At 45.2% G+C, this 25,405-nt stretch overlaps 3 protein-coding genes across 19 annotated transcripts in view; 1 reads left to right on the top strand and 2 right to left on the bottom strand.

Moving 5' to 3' along the window:
* Positions 1–7,842, bottom strand: part of LOC310834228 (acyl-CoA dehydrogenase family member 11-like) — a 31,981-nt gene extending 24,139 nt beyond the window's left edge. Inside the window, exons 1-3 of the mRNA XM_083717770.1 lie at positions 7,727–7,842; positions 6,369–6,476; positions 1,410–1,581 (exon numbers count right to left, since the gene is read on the bottom strand). Coding sequence (XP_083573896.1) covers positions 1,410–1,581; positions 6,369–6,476; positions 7,727–7,834 — 388 coding nt within the window. The 5' untranslated portion in view covers positions 7,835–7,842. The remainder of the gene's footprint in view (positions 1–1,409; positions 1,582–6,368; positions 6,477–7,726) is intronic.
* The window catches only part of LOC310833969 (acyl-CoA dehydrogenase family member 11-like), a gene marked incomplete at its 5' end in the record, with an annotated part of 39,430 nt that extends 22,280 nt beyond the window's left edge, over positions 1–17,150 (bottom strand). Inside the window, 9 exons of the mRNA XM_083717200.1 lie at positions 8,698–8,835; positions 9,632–9,734; positions 10,259–10,353; positions 11,349–11,498; positions 12,082–12,224; positions 13,144–13,261; positions 14,318–14,417; positions 14,924–15,156; positions 16,286–17,150. Of these exons, the coding sequence (XP_083573326.1) occupies positions 8,698–8,835; positions 9,632–9,734; positions 10,259–10,353; positions 11,349–11,498; positions 12,082–12,224; positions 13,144–13,261; positions 14,318–14,417; positions 14,924–15,156; positions 16,286–16,435 (1,230 nt within the window). The remainder of the gene's footprint in view (positions 1–8,697; positions 8,836–9,631; positions 9,735–10,258; positions 10,354–11,348; positions 11,499–12,081; positions 12,225–13,143; positions 13,262–14,317; positions 14,418–14,923; positions 15,157–16,285) is intronic.
* HORMAD2 (HORMA domain containing 2) overlaps positions 1–25,405 on the top strand; it is a 54,726-nt gene that overhangs the window by 8,164 nt on the left and 21,157 nt on the right. For 4 of the 17 annotated variants that reach the window (XM_083717546.1, XM_083717547.1, XM_083717537.1 and 1 more), the window contains exons 2-6: positions 20,527–20,614; positions 20,719–20,863; positions 21,556–21,619; positions 21,904–21,943; positions 23,825–23,845. In XM_083717546.1, the coding sequence (XP_083573672.1) occupies positions 20,564–20,614; positions 20,719–20,863; positions 21,556–21,619; positions 21,904–21,943; positions 23,825–23,845 (321 nt within the window). In that variant the 5' untranslated portion in view covers positions 20,527–20,563. Of the gene's footprint in view, positions 1–17,383; positions 17,441–17,469; positions 17,569–17,671; positions 17,779–20,526; positions 20,615–20,718; positions 20,864–21,555; positions 21,620–21,903; positions 21,944–23,824; positions 23,846–25,405 lie in introns of those variants that run through there. The other 13 variants (XM_083717538.1, XM_083717550.1, XM_083717552.1 and 10 more) reach the window with 9 other exon arrangements.

Genomic DNA, 25,405 nt, shown 5'->3' with positions numbered 1-25,405 from the left:
TTACCTTTTAAAATACATTCAGTAATGAGTTAAAACAAATAATTATTACGGTAGTAAAAGAGGCGGCGCGAGTAGTTTTGCTCGGTGCGTGCGACTGGCCCAGCCCCTCTTTCCTTTTCCTCTCTTCTGCTCTCCCGCCGGGCGCCTGAGGGAGAGTTACTTAGCGGTTCTGAGGAGCCGCTGTTGTTTCGGCAGGGGAAAAACTGCCGCCCGCGAACCGCCGAGCTCCCTCTCTCTTTCCAGCCTCTCTCTCTCTCTCGCGCGCGCTATGGCCAAGGAGGAGGAGAAGCCCTTCAGCCAGTCTATGGCCGAGTGGCGGAGGTTCATCTACAACCCCAACAGCGGCGAGTTCCTGGGGCGAACGGCCAAGAGCTGGGGTGAGGAGGGCGAGCGAGCGCGTGTGCGCGGGGAAGGGAGGGGAGGGGGCGGCCGGCATGAGGGGCGGTGGGAGGCGAGGCGCGGCGGGCACTTGCCTTGCCCACCACGCATCTCTCTCCTTCTCGGTCTCTCTCCCTCCCTCAGCTGGCGAGGGGGCCACGAGGCGGGCGGCAGCAGCAGCAACGGGCCGGAGCAGATCTTATAAAACTTCCCGGGGCAGGACCCCAGTATGGGCCCCCCCAATATTTTTTATAAGTCGGCACCCCTGTCTGTGAACATCCCCCCACCCCCGTATACACCTAAAGTAACAGCAGTCCAAATATCTAGGGCCATCTCTTTCCCACCCCTGCCGGGTGTTTTGTCTTTGCCAAACTTAATTTCAGAGGCAAAAGCTGAAAACTAGAAGGTAATGAAGATAACATTTCCACATGGGTGTATGCCTGAGGAAGTAGTCAATAGATCAGGTGGTCACAGGTGGTGGAACAGAAAATGGCAGTGATTGGGAGCAACAAGAAAAGGTGACCTGGCCATTGGCTTCTCTCAAATTACACTGATCACTGGCAGCCTGCTTGCTTAAAACTACAGCGGTTCACATGGACAGGGGATTGTGCATCCATCATTTTCTGAAGAATTCCGAGACATGTTCTTAGGAACAATTGCCTCAATGAAAATAAGCTATTCCAGCTTGATGTGCTGGCTTTCCAATAAATTCAGTTCTGTGCTGGTAACTTAAATCTTTTTGATGTCCACTTATTTGGTGCTACTCTCTTGTGTACTGCTATGTAAATTTATTGCATCTTTTACATTAAGACATTTTACTCCTGCCTGAGATGAGTCACTTGCTACGTGGCTGTGCATCCAGTCAAAAAAATGCCACTTTTTAATCATTGGTCATAGACTCGCAGTGCAGAGTTGGGTTGGAAGATCTCCCAGAAATGCCTGGTGATCATAAGCTTCAGCCTACTGCACTGAATTCTACATCATTCTGTAGTAAGCTGGCAAAGTGATTATTTAACAGCATTTTTCATTACCTCCATAGATCCGTGCCAGAGCATAGGCAAAGTCTCTTGCAGACAGCTGCATCTCGGCTTCCCCCTTTAAGTTTATTTTCTGAGTGAACTGCTTGAGTTTGTGGAGAGCATTTTGAACTATTTGCACAGAAAGTTCCAGTTCAGAGACGCTAAGCGCCACCTTCAACCTGGCCTGCAAGGAAATCAATCATATGGTAATCAGTTTTTGTCCAAACAGCCAGTACTGCTGTCCAATCTAAACCATCATTTCAGCTGTTAGCAAATCTGAACCACCCCTTCATGGATCACTGCCTTGCCGTGGCGAAGGGGCTTGAAGAACTCAGAGAAGCTATGAACTATGCCGAGCAGGGCACCCAAGATGAACAGGTCATAGTGGAGAGTTTTGACCAAACGTGATCCACCTGGAGGAGGAACCGGCAAGCCACTCCAGTATCCCTGCCAAGAAAACTCCATGGACAAAGACAACAGGCATATAAAAGATATGACGCTGAAAGATGAGCCCCTCAGGTCGGAAGGCGTCCAACATGCTACTGGGGAAGAGCGGAGGGCAAGTACAAGTAGATCCAGAGCTGATGAAGCGGCTGGGCCAAAGCCGAAAGGACGCTCAGTTGCGGATATGCCTGGAAGCGAACGGAAAGTCCAATGCTGTAAAGAAAAATATTGTATAGGAACCTGGAATGTAAGAACCATGAACCTGGGTAAGTTGGAGGTGGTCAAAAATGAGATGGCAAGAATAAATATTGACATCTTGGGCAGCAGTGAACTAAAATGGACGGGAATGGGTGAATTCAGTTCGGATGACCATCATATCTACTACTGTGGGCAAGAAACCCGTAAAAGAAATGGAGTGGCCCTCATAGTCAACAAAAGAGTGGCGAAAGCTGTACTGGGATGCAATCTCAAAAATGATAGAATGATCTCGATACGAATCCAAGGCAGACCTTTTAACATCACAGTAATCCAAGTTTATGCACCAACTACTTGTGCTGAAGAAACTGAAATTGACCAATTCTATGAAGACTTACAAGACCTTATAGAAGTGACACCAAAGAAGGATGTTCTTCTCATTATAGGGGATTGCTAAAGTAGGGAGTCAAGAGATAAAAGGAACAACTGGCAAGTTTGGCCTTGGAGATCAAAACGAAGCAGGGCAAAGGCTAATAGAGTTCTGTCAAGAGAACAAGCTGGTCATCACAAACACGCTTTTCCAACAACACAAGAGACGACTCTACACATGGACATCACCAGATGGGCAGCATCGAAATCAGATTGATTATATTCTCTGCAGCCAAAGATGGAGAAGCTCTATACAGTCAGCAAAAACAAGACGTGGAGCTGACTGTGGCTCAGATCATCAGCTTCTTATAGCAAAATTCAAGCTTAAACTGAAGAAAGTAGGAAAAACCACTGGGCCGGTAAGATACAATCTAAGTCAAATCCCTTATGAATACACAGTGGAAGTGAGGAACAGGTTTAAGGATTTAGATTTGGTGGACAGAATGCCTGAAGAACTATGGATGGAGGCTCGTAACATTATACAGGAGGCAGCAACGAAAACCATCCCAATGAAAAGGAAATGCAAGAAAGCAAAGTGGCTGTCCAATGAGGCCTTACAAATAGCGGGGGAGAGAAGGCAAGCAAAATGCGAGGGAGATGGTGAAAGATACAGGAAATTGAATGCAGATTTCCAAAGAATAGCAAGGAGAGACAAGAAGACCTTCTTAAACGAGCAATGCAAAAAAATAGAGGAAAGCAATAGAATGGGAAGAACCAGAGATCTGTTCAAGAAAATTGGAGATATGAAAGGAACATTTGGTACAAAGATTTCCATAATAAAGGACAAAAGTGGAAAGGACCTAACAGAAGCAGAAGACATCAAGAAGAGGTGGCAAGAATACACAGAGGAATTATACCAGAAAGAAATGGACGTCTCGTATACCCCAGGTAGCGTGGTTGCTGACCTTGAGCCAGACATCCTGGAAAGTGAAGTCAAATGGGCCTTAGAAAGCACTGCAAATAACAAGGCCAGTGGAAGTGATGGTATTCCAGCTGAACTATTTAAAATTTTAAAAGATGATGCTGCTGTTAAGGTGCTACACTCAATATGCCAGCAAGTTTGGAAAACTCAGCAGTGGCCAGAAGATTGGAGAAGATCAGTCTACATCCCAATCCCAAAGAAGGGCAGTGCCAAAGAATGCTCCAACTACCGCACAATTGCACTCATTTCACACGCTAGCAAGGTTATGCTTAAAATTCTACAAGGAAGGCTCAAGCAGTATGTGGACCGAGAACTCCCAGAAGTGCAAGCTGGATTTAGAAGAGGCAGAGGAACCAGAGACCAAATTGCAAACATGCGCTGGATTATGGAGAAAGCTAGAGAGTTCCAGAAAGACATCTACTTCTGCTTCATTGACTATGCAAAAGCCTTTGACTGTGTCGACCACGGCAAACTATGGCAAGTTCTTAAAGAAATGGGAGTGCCAGATCACCTCATCTGTCTCCTGAGAAATCTCTATGTGGGACAAGAAGCTACAGTTAGAACTGGATATGGAACAACTGATTGGTTCAAAATTGGGAAAGGAGTACAACAAGGCTGTATTTTGTCTCCCTGCTTATTTAACTTATATGCAGAATTCATCATGCGAAAGGCTGGGCTGGATGAATCCCTAGCCGGAATTAAGATTGCCGGAAGAAATATCAACAACCTCAGATATGCAGATGACACAACCTTGATGGCAGAAAGTGAGGAGGAATTAAAGAACCTTTTAATGAGGGTGAAAGAGGAGAGCGCAAAATATGGTCTGAAGCTCAACATCAAAAAAACGAAGATCATGGCCACTGGTCCCATCACCTCCTGGCAAATAGAAGGGGAAGAAATGGAGGTAGTGAGAGATTTTACTTTCTTGGGCTTAATGATCACTGCAGATGGTGACAGCAGCCACGAAATTAAAAGACGCCTGCTTCTTGGGAGAAGGGCAATGACAGGCCTAGACAGCATCTTGAGAAGTAGAGACATCACCTTGCCAACAAAGGTTCGTATAGTTAAAGCTATGGTTTTCCCAGTAGTGATGTATGGAAGTGAGAGCTGGACCATAAAGAAGGCTGATCGCCAAAGAATTGATGCTTTTGAATTATGGTGCTGGAGGAGACTCTTGAGAGTCCCATGGACTGCAAGAAGATCAAACCTCTCCATACTGAAGGAAATCAACCCTGAGTGCTCACTGGAAGGACAGATTGTGAAGCTGAGGCTCCAGTACTTTGGCCACCTCATGTGAAGAGAAGACTCCGTGGAGAAGACCCTGATGTTGGGAAAGATGGAGGGCACAAGGAGAAGGGGACGGCAGAGGACGAGATGGTTGGATAGTGTTTTCGAGGTTGCCAGCATGAGTTTGAGCAAACTGCGGGAGGCAGTGGAGGACAGAGGTGCCTGGCGTTCTCTGGTCCATGGGGTCACGAAGAGTCGGACACGACTAAACGACTAAACAACAACAACAAAATCTGAACCAAAGTTTACAATTTTTTCCAGACAACTATGTTGATCTGAACAAGAAAGAGGCTTGGGGTACCTTAAAGGATTTACAGTTGTCAGTATGACATAAACTTTTAAGAACTTGAGTCCACTTTATCACATGCATTAGCGTTATCACATAGTGCAATGGGGAGGGGGGAGTCTGTAGTCCTCCAGCTATTTTTAGACTACACCTATCATTCCTGAATAGGGCCCATGCCAGCTAGCTGATGGAGACTCCAAATCCCATGTTGCAGCTTCCCAATCACATCTGGAGGGTCATGTCCCCCTCCCTTGTAATAGAACAAACACACATGATGTTAGATGGAATGAAATACAAAAATTCAGCCGGGATCAAATACGTTAAACCTTGAGTCAGAACTTTCCAAACTGTGTTTCATGACATTTTAGTGTGTTGGCTGCAGTGTATAAATGCAGCTAGTACAACCTTCCATTTGACAGCATGGCTAAGAATCAAGCCATCTATGCTAGATGTTTTTGTCACCTCTTAATAGTGGCCTGCTCCTCAACCTGTTCCCCTCTGCCTTTCGGACTATAACTCCTTTTAGCCCCAGCCAGCATGATGGTTAAAAAGTACAGTGATTTCTTAAATACTTTGGCCCCTATTACACACGTCTATTCACAAACTCTAAAAAACAACCATTCGTCTTTATATTCATGATATTTGAGCTTTGTCTCTTTGTAAACCACTCTAGGGTGCAGCACAGACAAACTTCTGCAATCTCTTCATCACAGCTGAGGGCACAGGAATGGATGTGGCTTATGCACTCCTTTCCACCTTCTGCAATCTTAACAGTGGCTTAATGCAGCCTTCCCCAGCATGGTGCCCTACACAAACTAGGCTATGTTCAATGTGTTGGCTTTGGTGTATAAAACCCTATAGACCTTGGGACCACAGTACCTGAACGTTCATCTCACCCCCTATATACCCAGTCAATGATTCTGCTCTGGAGGTGAGGGCCTTCTGCAGATGCCATCTTAGCAGGAGGTTCATTCCACACATTGTAACAATATGGCCTTTAGGGTTCTGGCACCTGCCCTTTGGAATCTGCTCCCTTTGAACATTATGTGCCATTTCTGTTGCCTTTTTGGTACCTGCTGAAGACCTTCCTCTTTCAGCAAGCCTTTTAAGTGGCTATATTTCCTAGTCTGCATCTGTACTGGAATGGTTTTTAAGATGTTTGATTGTTTTATTGCCTGCCTGCTTCCTTACTGGGCTCCTTTGGGTGGAAGGATAGAATATAAGTTTAAGAAAACCACACAACACACACATACCATCAGCCTGTGCCAGCACAACTCTGTTGGCCATGGCTGTTGGGAATTGCAGTCAAACCATTAGGAAGGCACCAGGTTGGAAGGTAGGTATAGTTTAGGATTACATTTATAGCAGTGGCATTAACAGTAATGTGTCCTTGTTGAGGAATGCTCACCTGGGAAGTAGAGAAAAATGCTTCCAGCACTTTTCCTTGGCTCTTGACTAGGGAGCGCAGAACATCCAGAGAGAGGATATTGGTTGTTCCTTCCCAGATAGTTAGCACTTGTCAGGGAGTCAGAGAAAAGTGGGACAGCAAACAAAATGACAAGGGAAGGAAGCCAAAATCTAAGGCGTTGAGGGAAAGTTGAGATGTTAGACTAGTAATGGATAGAAGAGTAAGAACAACTGCATGTCACTCCAGATCAAATATACTCCTGAAATCCCTGCAATATATCAATCTCTGCCAGTCTGTCACTCTCCAGATGTTTTGGACTATAACTCTCACCAGCTCTAGCATTCTATGGCTGTGCTGGCTGGGACTGCCAAGAATTGTAGTCCAAAACAACTGGGGGGCACCAAGCTAGCAAAGACTGAAGAAAATAAATGTAGAAAGCTGAAAAAATAAGTTGCCCTTTCTGGTCACAAAATACAAAATGAGTTGGAAAATGGGTAGCAGAGGATGCTGAGCTCTTTTCCGACAGCTGCTTTCTATGATCTGTAATGTTCCCATCCAGACTATATTAACAAGCAGGGGAATAGCCTGGGGCAGGGGGGAGAGCAGCAAGCGCATGATTTTTAGGGGGTGTGAGCCACACAGAGATTCCTGTCCCACCTGCCTGCTGCTGGGGGTCTCTCAGCCCTGGAGCCTGGCCTGGCCTGACCGCTGTGTCCCCAGCCCCCTTGCTGAATGTCTGCCTGGCCAGCGTCAGGGTGGGATGGGGATTGGCCAGCCAAGGGCCATGTCGGTCAGCCAGGCTTCTCCCTGCATGGGTGGGCAGGGGCGTAGCCCCGCTTGATTCTGGTGGCCAGGGATGAACTAGCACACAGGCTCCGTGAACCCTCCATGCCCCATGTACGTACACTTAGCAGTGTTGGTGAGGGAAAGCCTGGCATGGTGGGTTCTCTGGGCCCTGCATGTCCGACCCCCGCCCACTGCACACTCACCCCCAGCCACCAAAAAAGAACAGAAGACCGCTGTTAACAAGTGAGAGTGGAACGATGACACATGCCCCCAGCCCTTCTCTGATGAAATGCAGTATCCCGGATGTGCTTTGCAATAGAGAAGGGATTGTCCTCCAACTAATATTTTTGAATGCCCCTCCCAAATATAGCCTGTTTATGTTTGCATAACTATTCCTTGAAAGTGCTGAGAACTGGTCCATCTTTCACAATCTGCCAGCTGTGTTCATTCGTTACAGCAGGCAGATGGTTGGGGCATCTCAGGAGACTTATATCGGCTTACTAGAAATATTCATGTTTGAAGAAATAACATTGGCACTAAGGGATTGTATCTAACTCATGATTAACACCTGCCGTTAAATTGAAGTCCCTGGTATTTGGCGCGTAAATCCAGTTACAAGCTGTAGGGACACAGTTTGAAGCTGCTCTTTCTAAGACATTTTGTATCAACAGCTGGTGCATTCTTAATCCTGGAGGAACAGATGCAGAGAGTACATTTTTGAACTGCAGAACTTTTACCTGAAAGAAGAGTGAAAATAACTAATTCTATTGTGAGCTTAGACCACTGTGACAAGCAATGTCTAAGCCCCTGTAGACTCCAAATAATGGAGCCACCACCAAGATTTTGAAGCCAGTTTTTGTTCCCTGCTCTACCTCAACAGCACTGCTATAGGATATAGGCTGCTAAAAGAAGGAGAAGCTAAAATGCCTTTTTTTGCAGGGTGTGGGTGTGTGGCTTAATACCTGGGCATTCCGTAAAATTCCTGCCAGGCCTGTATCTTCCATGTAGCCCAGGCCTCCAAAACACTCCAGCCCTTCTGAGGTAACTGCAACAAAGACATGTGGTATGTGCACATTCCCATTAACCTTGAACACCCAGAGATCTGCCCCTGGTCTCCGCCCATCTCTGACAACTTCATATACACCTAAAGCGCATTACAGACCTGTCAGCAGACTGGGTTGTGGGAAGGTCAAATGCAGCACTTTGCACTGTCTAGAATCTGGGGATGGGAAAGGCTTGTTGAAAAAGAGGATCAAGGCTAAGGGACCACCCTAGGGCAGAAGCCCATCCAGGAAAACATCTGAGTAGCTATCTTTCCAATATGTTTATAATAGTTCAATTTCTTGAATACGCTTACCCTGGCAGGGTGTTACTATTTCACAACCACTTGGCCATTAAACAATTACCAAGTTTTGTTCTTTCCTTTCCTTTCCTCTTCTCCCCCACAATTAGGATCTGGCTCCTCTGTGAATGCACCCTTTTTGCTTCAGAGCCCAATATGTAACTAAACCATGAAACCAAATTCTAGGCCTTGAAACAGTACTTGTTTCCCAGTGTAAAGTTTGGCAACAGACGTCAGCAGCCTAAGCATGTGCTGGTCTTGTTCAGTGTCCTTCTTGGTTTCTTCCAGTCCAAGCAATTTCCCTATCTCCATCATCAGCAGGAATGCTCCTCGAGCTTGAACATGCAGGAGCAAGAGAGTGTGGGATCATTAGGGCAGGGTGGAGGAGCACACAATGTTCTTACAACAAGTATCACTTGGCTGGAGAAACAAGGATTTCATATTAGGCAAGGGCAGTAGCTGAGTGGCAGAACACGGGCTTGGCATACAGAAAGTCCCAAGATTAATCTCTGGAATATTCAGGTAGGGCTGGAAGTGTTCCCTGCCTGAAACACTGGAAAGCCAGTGCCAGATAATGTAGACAGTAATGAACTAGATGTAAAACGATGTCTTACTCAGTTTAAGGCAGCTTCCTATGTCTTAAGGATTTTAGCTTAATGGTAGAGCATTTGCCTAGCATGCATTAGGTCTCAAGTCTGATGCCAGACATATCCAGGTAGGGCTGCTGGAAATCCTGGTTCAGTGCCTGATATATCCAGGTTCCCTGCCTGAAATCCTGGAGAGCCACTGCCACCACCTCTGGTCACTTCTTTTTGCACTCCCACTGGTAAGCTCCCACCCCACCTTGAGACAGAGAAAAACACAGGCATTTTGCTTTTCTAAGGGAGCTGCAGGATACCACAGAATTTATCTGAGGTCTGAAAAGAACATGGAGCTGAAAGAGGTTGTGAGAAAGAACCTCACTCTTCCAACTTCCTCCTTTGGCTCCATGGTCTTTTCAAGGGAGAAAGAAAAGACCACCTTCACCTCACGACCAAGAGGACCGTGAATGTGGAGAGGAGTCTCATGTGCTTCGTAGGTGGCAGGGGAAGACCTCAAGGGTCAAGGTCAAACAAAACCAGCACCTCCAAATGCTCACCTCCATTCGAGCCAAAGTCTGCATGTGCAAAGGGTGAGCCTTCAGGGGTTTCCCAAAGGATTCCCTCTTGGTGGCATAATCCCTTGCCAGGGTGATCACTCTGGAGATGGAAGGCAATTTTTAGCTAATTAAATGCAAAGGTCACATGTGAGAAGATATGCCCCAAGGTCGCAAAGGCCACAGCTGTTGAGAGGAGTGACTAACCTGTGGCCTTCCAGATGTTGCTGGACTACAATTTGCACCAGCCCCAGCCAGCATGGCCAATGGTCAGAAATGATGGGAACTGTAGTCTAACAACATCTGGAGTGTCTCAGGTTCCTCATTCTTTCTCTGTGTAGATTTTTGATTGAGGTAGCTAATTGTAGCTCACAAGCAGTGCTTTTATTTGAGAGATAGTAACATGGAAGTTACCATCTGCACCATACACTGCAAGTACATGTTTGTCTCAAAGGAATCCTGGGAACTGTAGTTTACTACCACAATTTGGAAACCAGGAGTTTTTTAACAGCATTTTGATAGCCAGCCTCATCTTACTTTAATGCTTATTCAGACAGCAGCATGATTCAAAGAGCCATAATTAAGCCCAAGGATCCAGTAGGTCTTAGGGAAGAGGACATGAATTACCTTCTCATGCACGCAACTGCACAAATGACATTGTGGATCCTAGTGATCGTCATCATGTTTACAATAGAAGCCACACCCCGGCCCTCTGCAGAGATCTGGAAGCATGAAGCAGAAAAAGCCAGAATAAGGTTAATTAGCATGGTCTGGATTGCAATTTAGTAAAAAGGGAATCTCTTTGCTTTCTCTCATGTTCTCCCTGGAGCATAAAAGCCTATAATAACCTTTCCGCCTGCCCGTAACTCCTAAGCAGAGCAGTGGGAACTCTGCACAAATTCTTCAGTCAAGAAATACGTACACAGCACAGTTGCATAGATACATATCTAGCCATTAAGGAGGGAAGAGCAGCTCATAGCGTATAAACACAAGGAATGGGGTGAGGAGGCAGCTCAGTAAGCAAAACAAACCTGAAACATGCTAACAAATGATTGATGCAATTCTTTGGTAAGGATCTGCGTAACAGAAGCAGAAAGGGCATGAAGGCCAAGGAACGAATTTTCGAGAATGCCAGTGGTGGATGGGACCAAAGGCAAAAGTGATCATGGACAATAATCTACTTTAAACACACACACCTCTTTATTCTCCATCCAGACAAAGGCCATTATTGGAGTTCAAGGACACATTCCACCCTGGCCAAAAAAAAAAAGCCCTTGGAGTATAGAGTAGGGCAGTAGGGTGTGTGGCCTGAGGAGTTTTAAGGCCCAGATAGAGAGAGCTGGAGCACCGCATTTGGCCTCCAGGTGTGTGGTTCCCCATCTGTGAGGAGATTGTAAGGTAGAGGCCACAGAGTGCATTGGCCTGCTCTTAGTCTTCCTCTGAGTACCATAGTACTCCAGAAGGCATTGTTCGACACTTTGATGCTGTTTCTTTTTTGCTAGTAACTTGGTCTTCCTAAGGAGGCGGAAATTCTCATCCATGCTGCTTTGGCTGTTAGATGTCTGCTTCTGCACCTGCATGGCAGCTCTATGCAGGGGCAAAATCCACAGAGAGCTGCCCTGCTCCAGAGCACCTTGCTTTCATTTGTCTCATACCAGGGAAGTAGAATCTGAGCTTTGGAGGAAGTTTTCCTCCACACCTTTTTCTTTTTGCTCACCTTGAGTGACTTGGCTCCATTTAGGAGGAGCTCTGCAGTCGGCAGTTGCCTTGTGCCCAGCTTGTCTTTCAGCCGTTGTATCTCAACCCCATTCAGCTTCCCTTCCTCATCACGCATCTTCAGGTAGAACAGAGACAGACCTTGGGAGCCCTGCGGCCGAGAATGCAAAGGTGAGAAACACTGACTGGTAACAAGGAGAATGGAGTTAGAATGAATACATTGTGCAATACAATAGTGCAGCAATGGGAAACCTCCAGTCTGTGAACCAAATTAGGCCAGGCAAGGGTTCTCTTTGGCCTGTGAAGCTGTTTTCTGCAAACCAAGCCCACCTGATCCTCACCTGACATCCTATGTGAAATGAGAATGTGGCAGGTAAAGACATGGCTGTAAGGGAACAATCAGGATCCTTAAAGTGTACTACGCTGGATAGTTTCTTGGCAAACAAGGTTTGCTGTCAGTGCTGTTTGGTGATGATACAAGCCCAGCAGGGATTGGCTGTGCTACAGAGTTCTCAGAGCTTCTTAGTGCAGCTGATTCCTGCCCAAAGGGGGTCTTGCTATAAGCGCTAATCAGCTGATTAACACAGCAAGGCCCAGTGGCAGGTGAGTGGCAGGTAAGTGGCGCCAACGCCTGTCAAAATGGACAGTGAAGGACCCTGTTTCTCACCCCACTTCCACATTACTGATTACTGCTTGTGAGCTGGTCCTTCAGTTTCCCCAGTTAGGAATCTGACCTGCTGTATTTGTCCATCAGCAGTCACACTCCTTGCCAGTGTCAAAGTTATATCTGAATCGGTGGCTGAAGTAAACCATTTCAAGCCATGGAGACTGTAGCTGCCATCAGGGAGTTCCAGGGCTACTGTCTCTGTGCCACTAGCTGCAAGAAAAGAACACCCAGTCTTAGCTGCTGCTGATCTTCACAAATAACCAGCACTGGCTTCAAGCTGAAGAAAAAGCAACATTATCATTCAGCAGTGTAGCGAAAAAAGAAGCTGGCACCTCAGTAACTTTGGGAAAAGGTCATGGCACCTGCTTCATATGCAGAAGTTCCCAGGATCAAACCCCAGCATTTCTAGGTAGGGCTGGCAAAGACCCCTGCCCCAAACCCTGGACAAAAGCTGCCCGTCCGTGTAGATAATACTGACTCTGTATAAGACAGCTTCCTATGTTCCTAAGGTGAAACATGAGCAATAGGAAAACTTAAGCAGCTACAATGTTTGCAATCCATAGGATTGGTTATATATTACCTACCCACCAGCAATGTTGCCATGGTGATTACTATGGGCGTGGCCTATGTGACATAATAATAATAATTTATTATTTATACCCTGCCCATCTGGCTGGGTTTCCCCAGAAGCCTGCGGATAGATCTAAGTTCCAGTTTAACAGAATCACATGAGAAAGCATTAGAAACTATCAAGTTTTATTCATATAGTCCTGGTGGTGCTGTGAGTTAATTGAATTTTTAAACTGTGAGACTGCACATGCTTAGAGTATTATCTTTTTTATTACCAGGTTGGTAAACTGTTTCTCAATTGTTCATTTTTCTTTTCCATTAGAAATGTGGATGCAGTTAAAAGCATGGAATGGAAGAGGTGTTGGGGTGGTGGGAGAAGTGTTAATTGTGCATTTCTCAACAGACGTTATACACATGGCCATCTAAATGACCTCTCTCCTTGCCTCAACAGACCATTAGGCTGATGGTATATAACATTATCTAACTGCACCACTACTCATTTCTTAAGGCATTTTGTATCGCACTCTGTGTCAGACTTCCCACTTTGGGGTACACTTACCAACATCAGAGCCCCCTCTGTGTTCAGTCATCCACTGGCCAGAAGTCCAGAATTTGGCAGGGTCACGTGATGTCAAGTGGATAAAAACTTCTTTGAGGGGTTTGGGGATACCCAAGGACTGTTGGGAGTTGAAGGAAACAGATGGGAGAAAGAACAACAAACAGGATTTCCTCTCCTGGTTCCTTCCACAGCAGCCCAAAGCTCCTTTGTCCTGTCATTTATTGCTCCTCCCTCTTTATTCCTCTGCATGCTTTGGGAGACCAGGTGGGAGGAGAGCTGGTCTCAGCAGGAGGGGGAGACTCCCTGAATTCTTCAGCAGCCTGCCTCATTTCTGTCTCCTGGCCCCATTCCTCTGACACCTCTGAGGCTCAGCTGCCCTCCGCCACAGCCTCTTCCTGCTCACTAAGCCCTGTTGCTTATTCAGCTTTCAACACTTTCCTCTGACCCTGCATCATTGTCCTACCACAAATGCCCTGGCTCTGAACCTTCTCTGCCTGGTGGTTCCCTTGCTGGTGCCTCCCACCACTCCTCTGCATCCAACCAGTCCATGACAGTCTGGCTAGGGCTGGGTGGGCTGCAAAGTCAGGCAAGGGAGCTTTCCCACAGAGGTCTTACACCACAACTCCAGATAGTTAGGGTTAGACTTTGATCTTTTAAATTTCAGTGGCGCCCTGTGCAAGGCCAAAATTTGGAGCCCCACCCCCGGCCTTTGCCTTCCATTCTGCTCTGTTCACTATGGTGCCCTGTAGGCTCAGAGCCCAGTGTGGTAGAACCAGTTGTGCTGCCAAAGATCTGCCTCTGAGATAATGATCAAAAGGTTTTTCAGCAGAGCTGGCTGATATGCATCACTTTGGATCTAAGCAGAGCCAGGATGCCACATATGCACCAGTTTTGCTAACTCCCAATCTGGCCTTGTTAGGGAACGCCTTGGGGAACTGAGGAATATGTCTTATATAGAGTCAGACCATTAGCCTAGCTCAGTATGAGTCTAGCAGCTCTCCAAAGTTTCTAAATAATAGTGTTGTGGATAGGGTTTTGTTTTTTGGTAAGGGGAACTTATGGGTAGGGCATTTTACTTTGGTAGCAGCATTCCAGAAATGAACCTCCAACTTAGTCTAATTCAGAGCAATGCAATATAGTGATCTACCTGCTGAGCACTGACTTGTGATCTCACCTCGATTACTTTTGCTGCTCCATCAGTCATGGCCAGAGGAGCTGAAAAAGTACCAGAAGAAGGTGCGAAAAGGTACAGTTTGGCAATCTGATGAACGCGGCTGTGAAGGAGAAACAAAGCCTTGCTGAATTTAGAAATGCCAAGGGAAAAATATATTTGCTATAGAGAGATCTCAGCTGGATTATAGCTACACAAGAAGAGCTTGGCTAAAGGCCTATCAGGTCGGCACTCTGTTCTCATAGTGGACAACTAGATGCCTCAATGAGAAGCTCACAAGCAGAACATGAATACAACAGCAGTCTTCCCACTTCCAATTCCCAGCAAATGGGGTTCAGAGGCTTACTGCCTTCAACAGTGGAGGCAGAACATAGCCATCCTAGCTACTAGCCATTGATAGTAGCCTTACATGAATTTGCCTTGCTGACTTTTAAAGCAATCCAAATCGGTGGCCAATCATTACATGCTGTGGGAGTGCTTTCATCTAGAAAAGTGTCACTATCCCCACTGTAGGGACATTTCATTTTGAATGGCACTGGAGGTATATGGACATGTTCGCCGCCCTGAGGTGTGGCCAACTGAGTCTGAAGGTGTCAACTAAATTTGTACCTCCAGTTAGAGTATCTCCTCTCATAAGCCTCAGCAATCAGCCCCTCCTCAGCCGAGATCTCCTTCATCCTCTTCCAGACTGGGCAGGTGATAATTTCATCCACACGCCGCCCCCAGGCATCAAACTGCTTAAGTTGTGGGGGGTTTAACTCACACTCCCGTCCCAGGAGATCAATTTCATCCTTCACTCGAGCCCCAAACTGTTCAAGGTCCAAACTTACATCAGCAAACACCTGCAAAGTAAAAGAATGTGGGCAGATGGACAAGTACGTACCGGTATGTATGTATAAATAAAAAAATAAAAAAATAAAATAAATAAAATAAAAACATCACAGCAAGCAGAACATAAAACAAAGTATTGGGCTCCCTGTTTGACCTCACCTGTCTCTTATACTGATCCTTTTAAACTTAGTATTATGTGCTGCTGTTATTTGAAATGTGCTTATGTTATAAAGAATCAACCCCGCTCCCTGAACTTTTGGACTTTCCTCCAAAACATGGCTTGGGAGACTGTCTTGCACTTATAAAAGTTACTGCTTAATAACTGCACATACATAATGACCCATACATAGTTCACTTTTCACCTGCTTCAACTAGTGAGGTTTCTTTTTAACTGTGGACAGCAGCTTGGGAACAGGGCAAACTGCTGGCTTCTTGCATAACTTTTAAGCAAAGAACAAACACCCATTTGACTTTTAAATCAGTGGAGGGCAAAATACTTTGCTGTAACTCAGGGGAAGAGCATCTGCTTTGCAGACAAAAGGTCCCTAATTCAATCCCCAGTGGTGGCTGCAGGTAGAGCTGGGAAAGGTTCCCTGTCCAAACCCCTGGAGAGCTGTTGCCAGTCAAATATACCGGTACTGAGCTAGATAGGCCAATTGGTTTGATTCAGTGGAAGGTACCTTCCTATGTAGGGTCAATTAACACACGTGAGAGAACAGAACCTTTAGCAACATGCAAAAGACAGTGGTGGCTTGTGCAGCGGTCCTTGGTATAGGAATAGGAATTTTATTAACCTGTCTCCATTTCCATTTGTGAAATATTGGAGGGTATTCAAGAACAGCTTTGGAATTCATTGTGGGCTGCAACATTTGGATGAATGGGGTGCTGCCCTAAGAGTCTCAGTCTTGCTTTTTTAAAAATCAGAGGAAGTAATCAAATCCATGTAAATTGTCTGTGCAAACGAGCTGAGATTCTTGCATTGTAGGGGGTTGGATGAGATTACTCTTGGAGTCCCTTCTAATTCTACAATTCTAGGAGTTTCTAGATGTCACAGAACATTGTGTGTGTGCGCGCGCGTGCACATGCATTAAATATATATCTGTGTGTCTATGTATATATGATGATATATAAAATACAGACCTCAGTGGGTAGCTGTGATTTCAAGTAATCCTGAAGAAAAGCATCTTCCAGGTATGGATTTCCAATCCTAGGCTGCTCTTGACAAAAGACCCCAATTTCTTTCCTGGCAAAAAGCTCCCTTGGATGTTGTGAGGAGCATTTTTGATCCATGGGCTCCACTTGCTGATTCCAGCCTTTGTAAAACGCGATTCGCCTCTTGCCCCAAGCTTGCCCTAAGCTTTGCAACCAAACTTCGCAGTTTGACAGCTTCGGCTTGCAAGGCGTTCACATGGCCAACTTTCCAAAATAAATAAAGAAACAAACCAGCAGCCAAAAAGCAAACCAAATGCGGCCAAAGAAAGAACCTAGCGGGCGCGTTTGTTTCGCATTGAGCCACCTCCCCCTTCCAACAACACGATTAAAAAGTTCAGTAAAGGCGGAACCCGAAACGGGGGCGATCCTGCGTGCATAAACAAGTTTAGAAAGAGACAGCTCCTCTGCGAGCCAGGAGGCCAGTTGCCCCAGAGGCATGGCTGGGGTTTGCATAAAAAAAGAAAAATGCGTCTCTTTCCCTTGCCAAGCAGTCGACAGGATGAGGCCGGCGAGCAACGTCGAAAGGAGACTTCATAGGTACACCTTGCAAAGCACCGATCTGAAGGTTTCCCCAACTTCGGCAAAAGGAAGAGGAAAAGGAAACAGCGGATCTGGCGGAGCAGACTCCCTCCCTTGACCCGAGCCAACTTTATTTGCAAGAAAATAGGAATCTGCCCCTTGGTCCGTCGAGCTCAGTATTGTCCACAAACCCTGACAGCAATCGCTCTCCAGGTTTTCAGGCAGCGAGTCTCTCCCAGCCCAGCCTTTGGAGATAGATGCTTTGAGGCACTGAACCCGGATTAATGCTTAATACGAAACTAAATGGCCCGAGGTTTTCCCTCAGACGGAGGTTTTTCCTCCCTCAGGTCGAATAGAATCCTGCCCGCTTCCCGCCTAAATTCAACGCCCGCCTGAGGGAGCGTCAGAGTCGACCGTTGAATTTAGGCGGGAAGCGGGCAGGATTCTATTCGACCTGAAGGGAAGCTCCGTCTGAGGGAAATTGCCGCTTTCCCTCCCGCCGTCGCAAAACAAATGTCCCCAGTGCTTGCCCCAACTTCGAGATAGCCTACAGCCTAATTAGAGGTCTGGAGAGGCTCAGTTTCTTCTCAGTTTGAAAATAGCCCTCCTCTGGTCTGATCCTTAAGGGAAACGCGCTCTGCACTTGCTCAGGGACACTTCAGCTGCCCTTCACGCGTTCCAGGGGTCGCTTAGTATTCATTTCTTAAATTTATAATCCCGCCCTTCATTGCAAAGGAGCCCAGGGAGGCAAACACTTCTGTAATAAAACAATACAATTAACGACTCAGCAAACAAACAAAAAAAGAACTTCCAAAAGCAGTTAAAAAACCTCTGGGGAGAAATTCACCTGCTCTCACAGGGAAACATTTCACGGATTGTGTCCAACTTAAGTCCTGCTCAGGGTAAACCTGTGGGATTTTATTGATTTAAATGAGTCACACCCACTAACTTATTGTATGGTACATACAGTGTATGTATAATAGTTGGAAACCACTTGGACATTGTTATGAGTATATACACATTTATTAAAAATAAATAACCCCCTGTGGGTCTGCTCCGAGTAGGACTAGCATTGGTGCAACCCAGAATTGCCACGGACAGTATCTGTCAGCCTTCAAATGCACCGGATCAGGGGTCAGCAAACTTTTTCGGCAGGGGGCCAGTCCACTGTCCCTCAGGCCTTGTGGTGGGCCGGACTATATTTTGGGGGGGAAATGAACGAATTCCTATGCCCCACAAATAACCCAGAGATGCATTTTAAATAAAAGCACACATTCTATTCATGTAAAAGCACGCTGTTTCCCGGACCGTCCGTGGGCCGGATTTAGAAGGCAATTGGGCCGGCTCCGGCTCCTGAGCCTTAGTTTGCCTACCCATGCACTGGATAAACGGGAAAGTTTTGAATTACTCCTAAAGGTTGCAGACACACCTCACTAGGGATGGCATCATGGGCATAACTGGGGGGGGGAGCTGTTCCCCCCTCAAAAAATCAGTACAAATCAATACAAAAATGAGGTTCTATCCCCCACTAACAAAAGTTTGCATCCCTTAACAAAAGCCTGCTCCTCACCCACATTCGTACCTAAGGTTTTGAGTTGTGGCAAAAAATATGAGACCTGAACTTCTGACATGTCTGAGTGTTTTATCACGAGTGGCCAGAGGTTCTTGCTGTGAACATAAAAAAAATGCTTGTGTAATATCTTTCAAGAACAGCATTCATTTAACTTCTGTCAGGAACTGAATGATCTGGGTGCCAGCGGCTGTATGGTCCCCCAATCATAGAGTTGTAGAACTGTAGAGTTGGAAGGGATCCCAATGGTAATCTAGTCCAACCCCCTGCAATGCAGGAATCTTTTTGCTCAACCTGGGGCTCAAACCTGGAAGACTATACAATTCTTTATAATATTATTATGTTTCAAAGCAGTAACTGAACCAATTTCTAATACTCAGAAAATGTGATTCTCAGTAAGAAGTGAAGCTTTATGCTTTATCCCTGCGTGTCACACTCATTAACTTTGTACAGTACATATACTGAGTCACATAGACCAGTGTTTTTCAACCTTTTTTGGGCAAAGGCACACTTGTTTCATGAAAAAAATCACGAGGCACACCACCATTAGAAAATGTTAAAAAAATTAACTCTGTGCCTATATTGACTATATATAAAGTAATTCTCTTGACTAGGAATCAAATAAACACAAAGAAAGTATTTTATAATTACTTTATTATGAAATAGTAAGTAAACAGAAATATGAAAAATTATAAAATACTTTATTTTTAAATCTTTAGAATTTTCCAATTTTCCCCACGGCACACCAGGCAACATCTTGCGGCACACTAGTGTGCCGCGGAACAGTGGTTGAAAAACACTGACATAGACCATTAGTCTCCCTTCCTCTGTCCTAGTTTAAGGCAAAGGCTTTTTTTTAGCCTGCCATCTGAGTGCTTTTTATTTCAAGTATGTTTGTAACTGGGAATGAGGTAGGAGAAGAGGGAAATAATATTGTTCATTGCCTTGAGTAACATGGATGAAAGGTGCCGACTAAGTTATAAATGTTGTTGTTGTTTAATCGTTTAGTCGTGTCCGACTCTTCGTGGCCCTGTGGACCAGAGCACGCCAGGCACTTCTGTCTTCCACTGCCTCCCGCAGTTTGGTCAGACTCATGTTTGTAGCTTCGAGAACACTGTCCAACCATCTCGTCCTCTGTCATCCCCTTCTCCTTGTGCCCTCCATCTTTCCCAACATCAGGGTCTTTTCCAGGGAGTCTTCTCTTCTCATGAGGTGGCCAAAGTATTGGAGCCTCAGCTTCACGATCTGTCCTTCCAGGGAGCACTCCGGGCTAATTTCCTTAAGAATGGATGTGCTTGATCTTCTTGCATTCCATGGGACTCTCAAGAGTTTCCTCCAGCACCATAATTCAAAAGCATCAATTCTTCGGTGATCAGCCTTCTTTATGGTCCAGCTGTCACTTCCATACATCACTACTAGGAAAACCATGGCTTTAACTATACAGACCTTTGTTGGCAAGGTGATGTCTCTGCTTTTTAAGGTGCTGTCTAGGTTTGCCATTGCCTTTCTCCCAAGGAGCAGGCGTCTTTTAATTTCGTGACTGCTGTCACCAAATTAAAATACAATTATTCTAATCAGTGGCATGTGAATAAAAGGCAGCTAAAACTATTACACACACTCAGGTAAGCCATAGCTGTTGAATAGTGCATAAGTAGGCAAACTAAGGCCCGGGGGCTGGATCCGGCCCAATTGCCTTATAAATCTGGCCCATGAACGAGTACTGGAATCAGCGTGTTTCTACATGAGTAGAATGTGTGCTTTTATTTAAAATGCATCTCTGGGTTATTTGTGGGGCATAGGAATTTGTTCTTTTCTTTCCCCAAAAAAATATAGTCCGGCCCCCCACAAGGTCTGAGGGACTGTGGACCGGACCCCTGTTGAAAAAGTTTGCTGACCCTTGGCATAGGTCAATCTTGAAAATCAGCCTCCAAAGCTTAATGGTCTTCAAAAACTTTTGCTAGCCTGCCATATTTATGGTAATCATTTGGAGTCTAAAACTGGGGCAGCCAGGGAGCAGCTGAAATCTCTGGTTGCCTAGAAGTAACTCTTTCTTATCACAGGCATATCTGTCTTCCTGTAGGTCCAATACTCCTTGGAAAACAGTTAACTGAACGAATATGGCTACTGCTCAACTCTTGCATATTGGGCAGAAGCCCAAAACTTTGAAGGTACAAAGCAAACCTGTAGTATTATTTTAAGAAGAAAATGTAGACCTCCAATTTATTTATTTGTCTTCTAAAGCAAATAGGAAATATGTTTTCATCATTTTCAGGAAACGTCTCTGTTTCCAAACAGAGTTGCCACTGAGCAGCAGTCTATGGTTTTGGTGAAAAGGCTGCTAGCAGTTTCAATCTCCTGCATAACTTACCTCCGAGGGCTCTTCCCAGAAAGCTCTTATGGAACCTGCTATTTAGATGGTAACTTTTGCTGCCTTTGCCTTTTCTGTTTCATTGAGCTCTTCAGTTATTACATGTCAGGCTTATCCACATTGAAGTTTAGGGATGCTGGTGGCGCTGTGGTCTAAACCACTGAGCCTCTTGGGCTTGCTGATCAGAAGGTGGGCAGTTGGAATCTGCATGATGGGGTGAGCTCCTGTTGCTCTGTCCCAGTTCCTGCCAACCTAGCAGTTTGAAAGCACACCGGTGCAAGTAGATAAATAGGTACCCCTGTGGTGGGAAGGTAAACGGTGTTTCCGTGTGCTCTGGTTTCCATCATGGTGTCCCGTTGTGCCAGAAGCAGTTTAGTCATGCTGGCCACATGACCTGGAAAGCTGTCTGTGGACAAACGCCGGCTCCCTCGGCCTGAAAGCGAGATGAGCTCTACAACCCCATAGTTGTCTTCAACTGGACTTAACCGTCCAGGGGTCCTTTACCTTTACCTTACATTGAAGCTTAATGTGGATTTGAAGCTGCTCTCTCTGTCTTTGTCTCTGTCTCTCTGTTTGCAAATATAGTGAGATGTACACATAGGAAAAGCACAATACTTCTGAGTTCCAATGGAAGTGCAGTTAGGTTGAACTTGAAGCCACTTGTCCGGAAGCAGCCAATATTTGGTAGCTGGAAATCAGCTTGGCAAACACCAGTTAACTGCATTGTTTTTCTTCCTCCAGACATGTGCCTAAAAATTCTTCGAGAAGATAAAAGCTGCCAGGGTTCACTCCAGATAGTCAAGTGGTAAGAAACAGAAATCCCAAATGATCAAGAAGATACCATAGTGGATATTGATTGTAGCAGATGCCTGGCTCTGCACAAACTCTCTACATACATCCCCAACCAAGGATGGTACAAAAACCAGATATTTATATAATCCTTACTATTGATTAACTGGGCACAGGTTTTACATTCCAGAGCATTCCTTCATTTTGTTTGCTATGAGCTCTAAACTCCATTTGGCAACTAAGAATGTTATCACTATATGTATTTGGATGAATGTTTATTCATTAATATATCTGCTCCAGCAGGATTCAAGGGTGCTTTGATGCGCTGGAAAAGAACTATGTAAGTTTTGATTTCATTTATATTAAACTGTGTTTTAAGTATCATGGGATTTCACCACAAGGTTACAGAAGGCAGGGGAACCTCACTGCAAAATTGTCTGCTCTTCACCTCTCGCCTTGAATGAATTGTCTTGACCAAAGAAAACTGTTCCTCTAGAGATGTAAGGTTTGCCTATTCCATGTCTGCAACTGGAGTAAATATGGAGATGTCCATGAATCAAATCAATTTACAGACTATTCTGCTGCATGTTGTGCCTGATAGTAATTCAATAAGTAAGTTTGAACCAGACTTGTAATATATATATTATGATAATAAAACAATTAGATGACCATATCCCAGTCCAAAAGTGCTACTTGATATGCAGATATTGAACAGATGAATTTTTTCTCTAAAGATGAAGATTCACTGACAGGAAAATCACTTTTGCAAAAACAGTTGTCAAAGCATCATTTAAAGAAAAAGATACCTGAAGATACCTGTCCTAGGTACTTTTCTTTGCTTAGTGCTTGTTAATTTGGTTGCTTATTTTTTTAAGTTATAATGCTAGTTCTTTTGCTATATATCGATGGCCAGGCCAAACACTCTGCAGGATCTCCTGACATTTTTTTTAAGCTTAAAGCATTCACAATAAGTTCTGGTTTTGATCAGAGCAGAGGTGCGGGGAAAATATTTAAGAGGGGTGCACAGCAATTACAAGGTTTATTTGTATTTATATTTGTAGCATTTAGAAGCAACCCAGTCTCTTTTGGATCTGTTCTGTGTCATTCTGTTTTGATTTATTATTCAGGTCCAAGTAAATCTGAAAATCTGTTTCATCCCTGTTGACTATAATAGAGAATCTAAAAATAACTACAACACATTTTCCTTTTCACATAAGTAGATGAAATTATGTTGAGAATGTGAAATCATGACCTGACTCACCCTCATTTGGTGTACATACAGAGGCAGCACATTTTTAGTCCTTTCCCACCGTGCTGCCCCTGAAGCTGCTATTAATATCTCTCTCTCTCTCTCTCTCTCTCTCTCTCTCTCTCTCTCTCTCTCTCTCTCTGTGTGTGTGTGTGTGTGTGTAGGGGTTGGGGATCAGGCACAATACAAGTACCCATTTCCCTCTTCCTCTGGGCACCGAAAAGAAGTGCATGTGATTTAGCACATTACCCTGCACCTGCATTCATAAAAACTAAAATCCCCCACAACCACTTCAAAGGTAAAAAGAAGTCGGCAGATCTAATTTGGCCCTATGAAAGTAGTTGAGATATACCAAACACTGGGTTAAGACTGCCTTTTTCAGATGCATGTGGTACAGAAACTGATTTTATAAGATTTATACAGGTGGGTGCAACTAAGAAAAGAAATATACCGGTAAACCTAAAGCTACCCTTTTATGTGTAATTAATCCAATTGGCCACAAGATGTCAGTGATGTTTCTTGCAGTTCCATCTACCACTCTAAGTGGGAAAAAGACTATATTTGCACCAGTGAGGGGTCTCTCTCTCCCATCCTTTGGGATTGAGATTTACATCAGGACCACAGCTCAGGAGGGAAAGTTTAACACACACACCCCATATGCTGTAGTCTCATTTCTGATAAGTCTTTCCCAGCAACTGCTATTTACAGTAAAGAATTTTTTTGCAATGTTAAATCACATGTAAAAATGGCATCTGAGATATTTCTTTGAGTAAACAATTTAGACTTGAAAAGTTGCATTGTTCAGTCGCCAAGATACCGCAACACATCCAAGTAAAAAAAAGCTGGTTCCCCCGCCCCCTCAGCCCTGAGCTATTGGAAATAGTAGCAGTTGAAGGGAAGAAACGATAGGGACATTTAAAAATGAAATGCTGATTTTTGATCCTTCATTTGTTTTTGTTTTTTGTTTTCCAGCTACATATGGCTGTCTTAACAGTAAGTAGTACATGAAATCAATTCACAGAGGATTTCCTCTTCCTTTGTTTGGAAAGAACAAATACTAACTTGGCCTCACCTGCCTTGGGCAAAGATTAAGATATTTCAACAATATATTTTACCTCAATATCTGAACACTTTGCTCAAGTTTTACTTCCCACTGTGATGTACACTCCGCAATCTCTAACTTGTTTGAATATGCTTACAAGTGCCATCTTTACACACCTCCATCTTTTTATAAGGTTTAATACCAGTTCAGGGACGCAGGTGGCGCTGTGGGTTAAAGCCTCAGCACCTAGGACTTGCCGATCGAAAGGTCGGCGGTTCGAATCCCTGCGGCGGGGTGCGCTCCCGCTGCTCGGTCCCAGCGCCTGCCAACCTAGCAGTTCAAAAGCACCTCCGGGTGCAAGTAGATAAATAGGGACCGCTTACCAGCGGGAAGGTAAACGGCGTTTCCGTGTGCGGCTCTGGCTCGCCAGAGCAGCGATGTCACGCTGGCCACGTGACCCGGAAGTGTCTCCGGACAGCGCTGGCCCCTGGCCTCTTAAGTGAGATGGGCGCACAACCCCAGAGTCTGTCAAGACTGGCCCGTACAGGCAGGGGTACCTTTACCTTTTAATACCAGTTCAGTTTGCACCAGTCTCCACCCACCCCAAGCCTCTGGGTATTGTAGTTTGGTGAAAGTGCTGAAAATTCTTTATTATAAGTTTTAAGTTATTTCATTAAACTACAGTTCACTGTACAGCTCTGGGCCAGCCCAATACATTTTGGCACCTGAGGCGAACCACAAAATAGTATGTCCCCCACCCTTAGCCAGGGGAGAAGGGTTGAGTGAAGATCTACACTGGGAACAAGGGTGGCAGAAGATCAGGAGGGCCTCCTATGGGTCAAAAGCCTCTATAGCAGGCATAGGCAAACTCGGCCCTCCAGAAGTTTTGGGACTCCAGAAGTTTTGGGACTACAACTCCCATCATCCCTAGCTCACAGGACCAGTGGTCAGGGATGATGGGAGTTGTAGTCCCAAAACATCTGGAGGGTCGAGTTTGCCTATGCCTGCTCTACAACCTCTACAGAGGCAGCACTGGGGAAGCAGATGATCTGACCTCCAAACGCAGCAGCAGGTGATGTGTTCCATGGAGGCTGGATCTGCTGCTCCTGTGGATCCTGCCACCTGAGGCGGTCACCTCACCTTGCCTCATGCAGGAGGGGCAGCAGCCCTGGTACAGCTGATAAATCACAGACAATAAAAACAAAAAAAAATTCCTTCCAGTGGAGAGACCTGGTCTGAACAAAGACATTTGATTCTTATCTCATTATACATGACAAAGCTATTTTTCACCTTCTCACCCCTTGCTTTTTCCTGTAAGACCTATTGCAGTCGTTAAGAGTCGTCAACAGGCTCATCACAGCTATCTGCCAATCACCCATTCCCACCATCCTTCTGAGTAATACCCCTCCCCACCTTCTCACTATATAGAAGGGTCTGGAAACTTCTGTTTCAGTGTATCTGAAGAAGTGTGCATGCACACGAAAGCTCATACCAAGAACTAACTTAGTTGG

This window comes from Podarcis gaigeae (assembly GCF_964106915.1).
Source record: "Podarcis gaigeae genome assembly, chromosome: 16".
In the NCBI taxonomy this organism is placed as follows: domain Eukaryota; kingdom Metazoa; phylum Chordata; class Lepidosauria; order Squamata; family Lacertidae; genus Podarcis; species Podarcis gaigeae.
The sequence above is the reverse complement of the archived record's forward strand: the minus strand, read 5'-3'. Positions and strand labels throughout refer to the sequence as shown.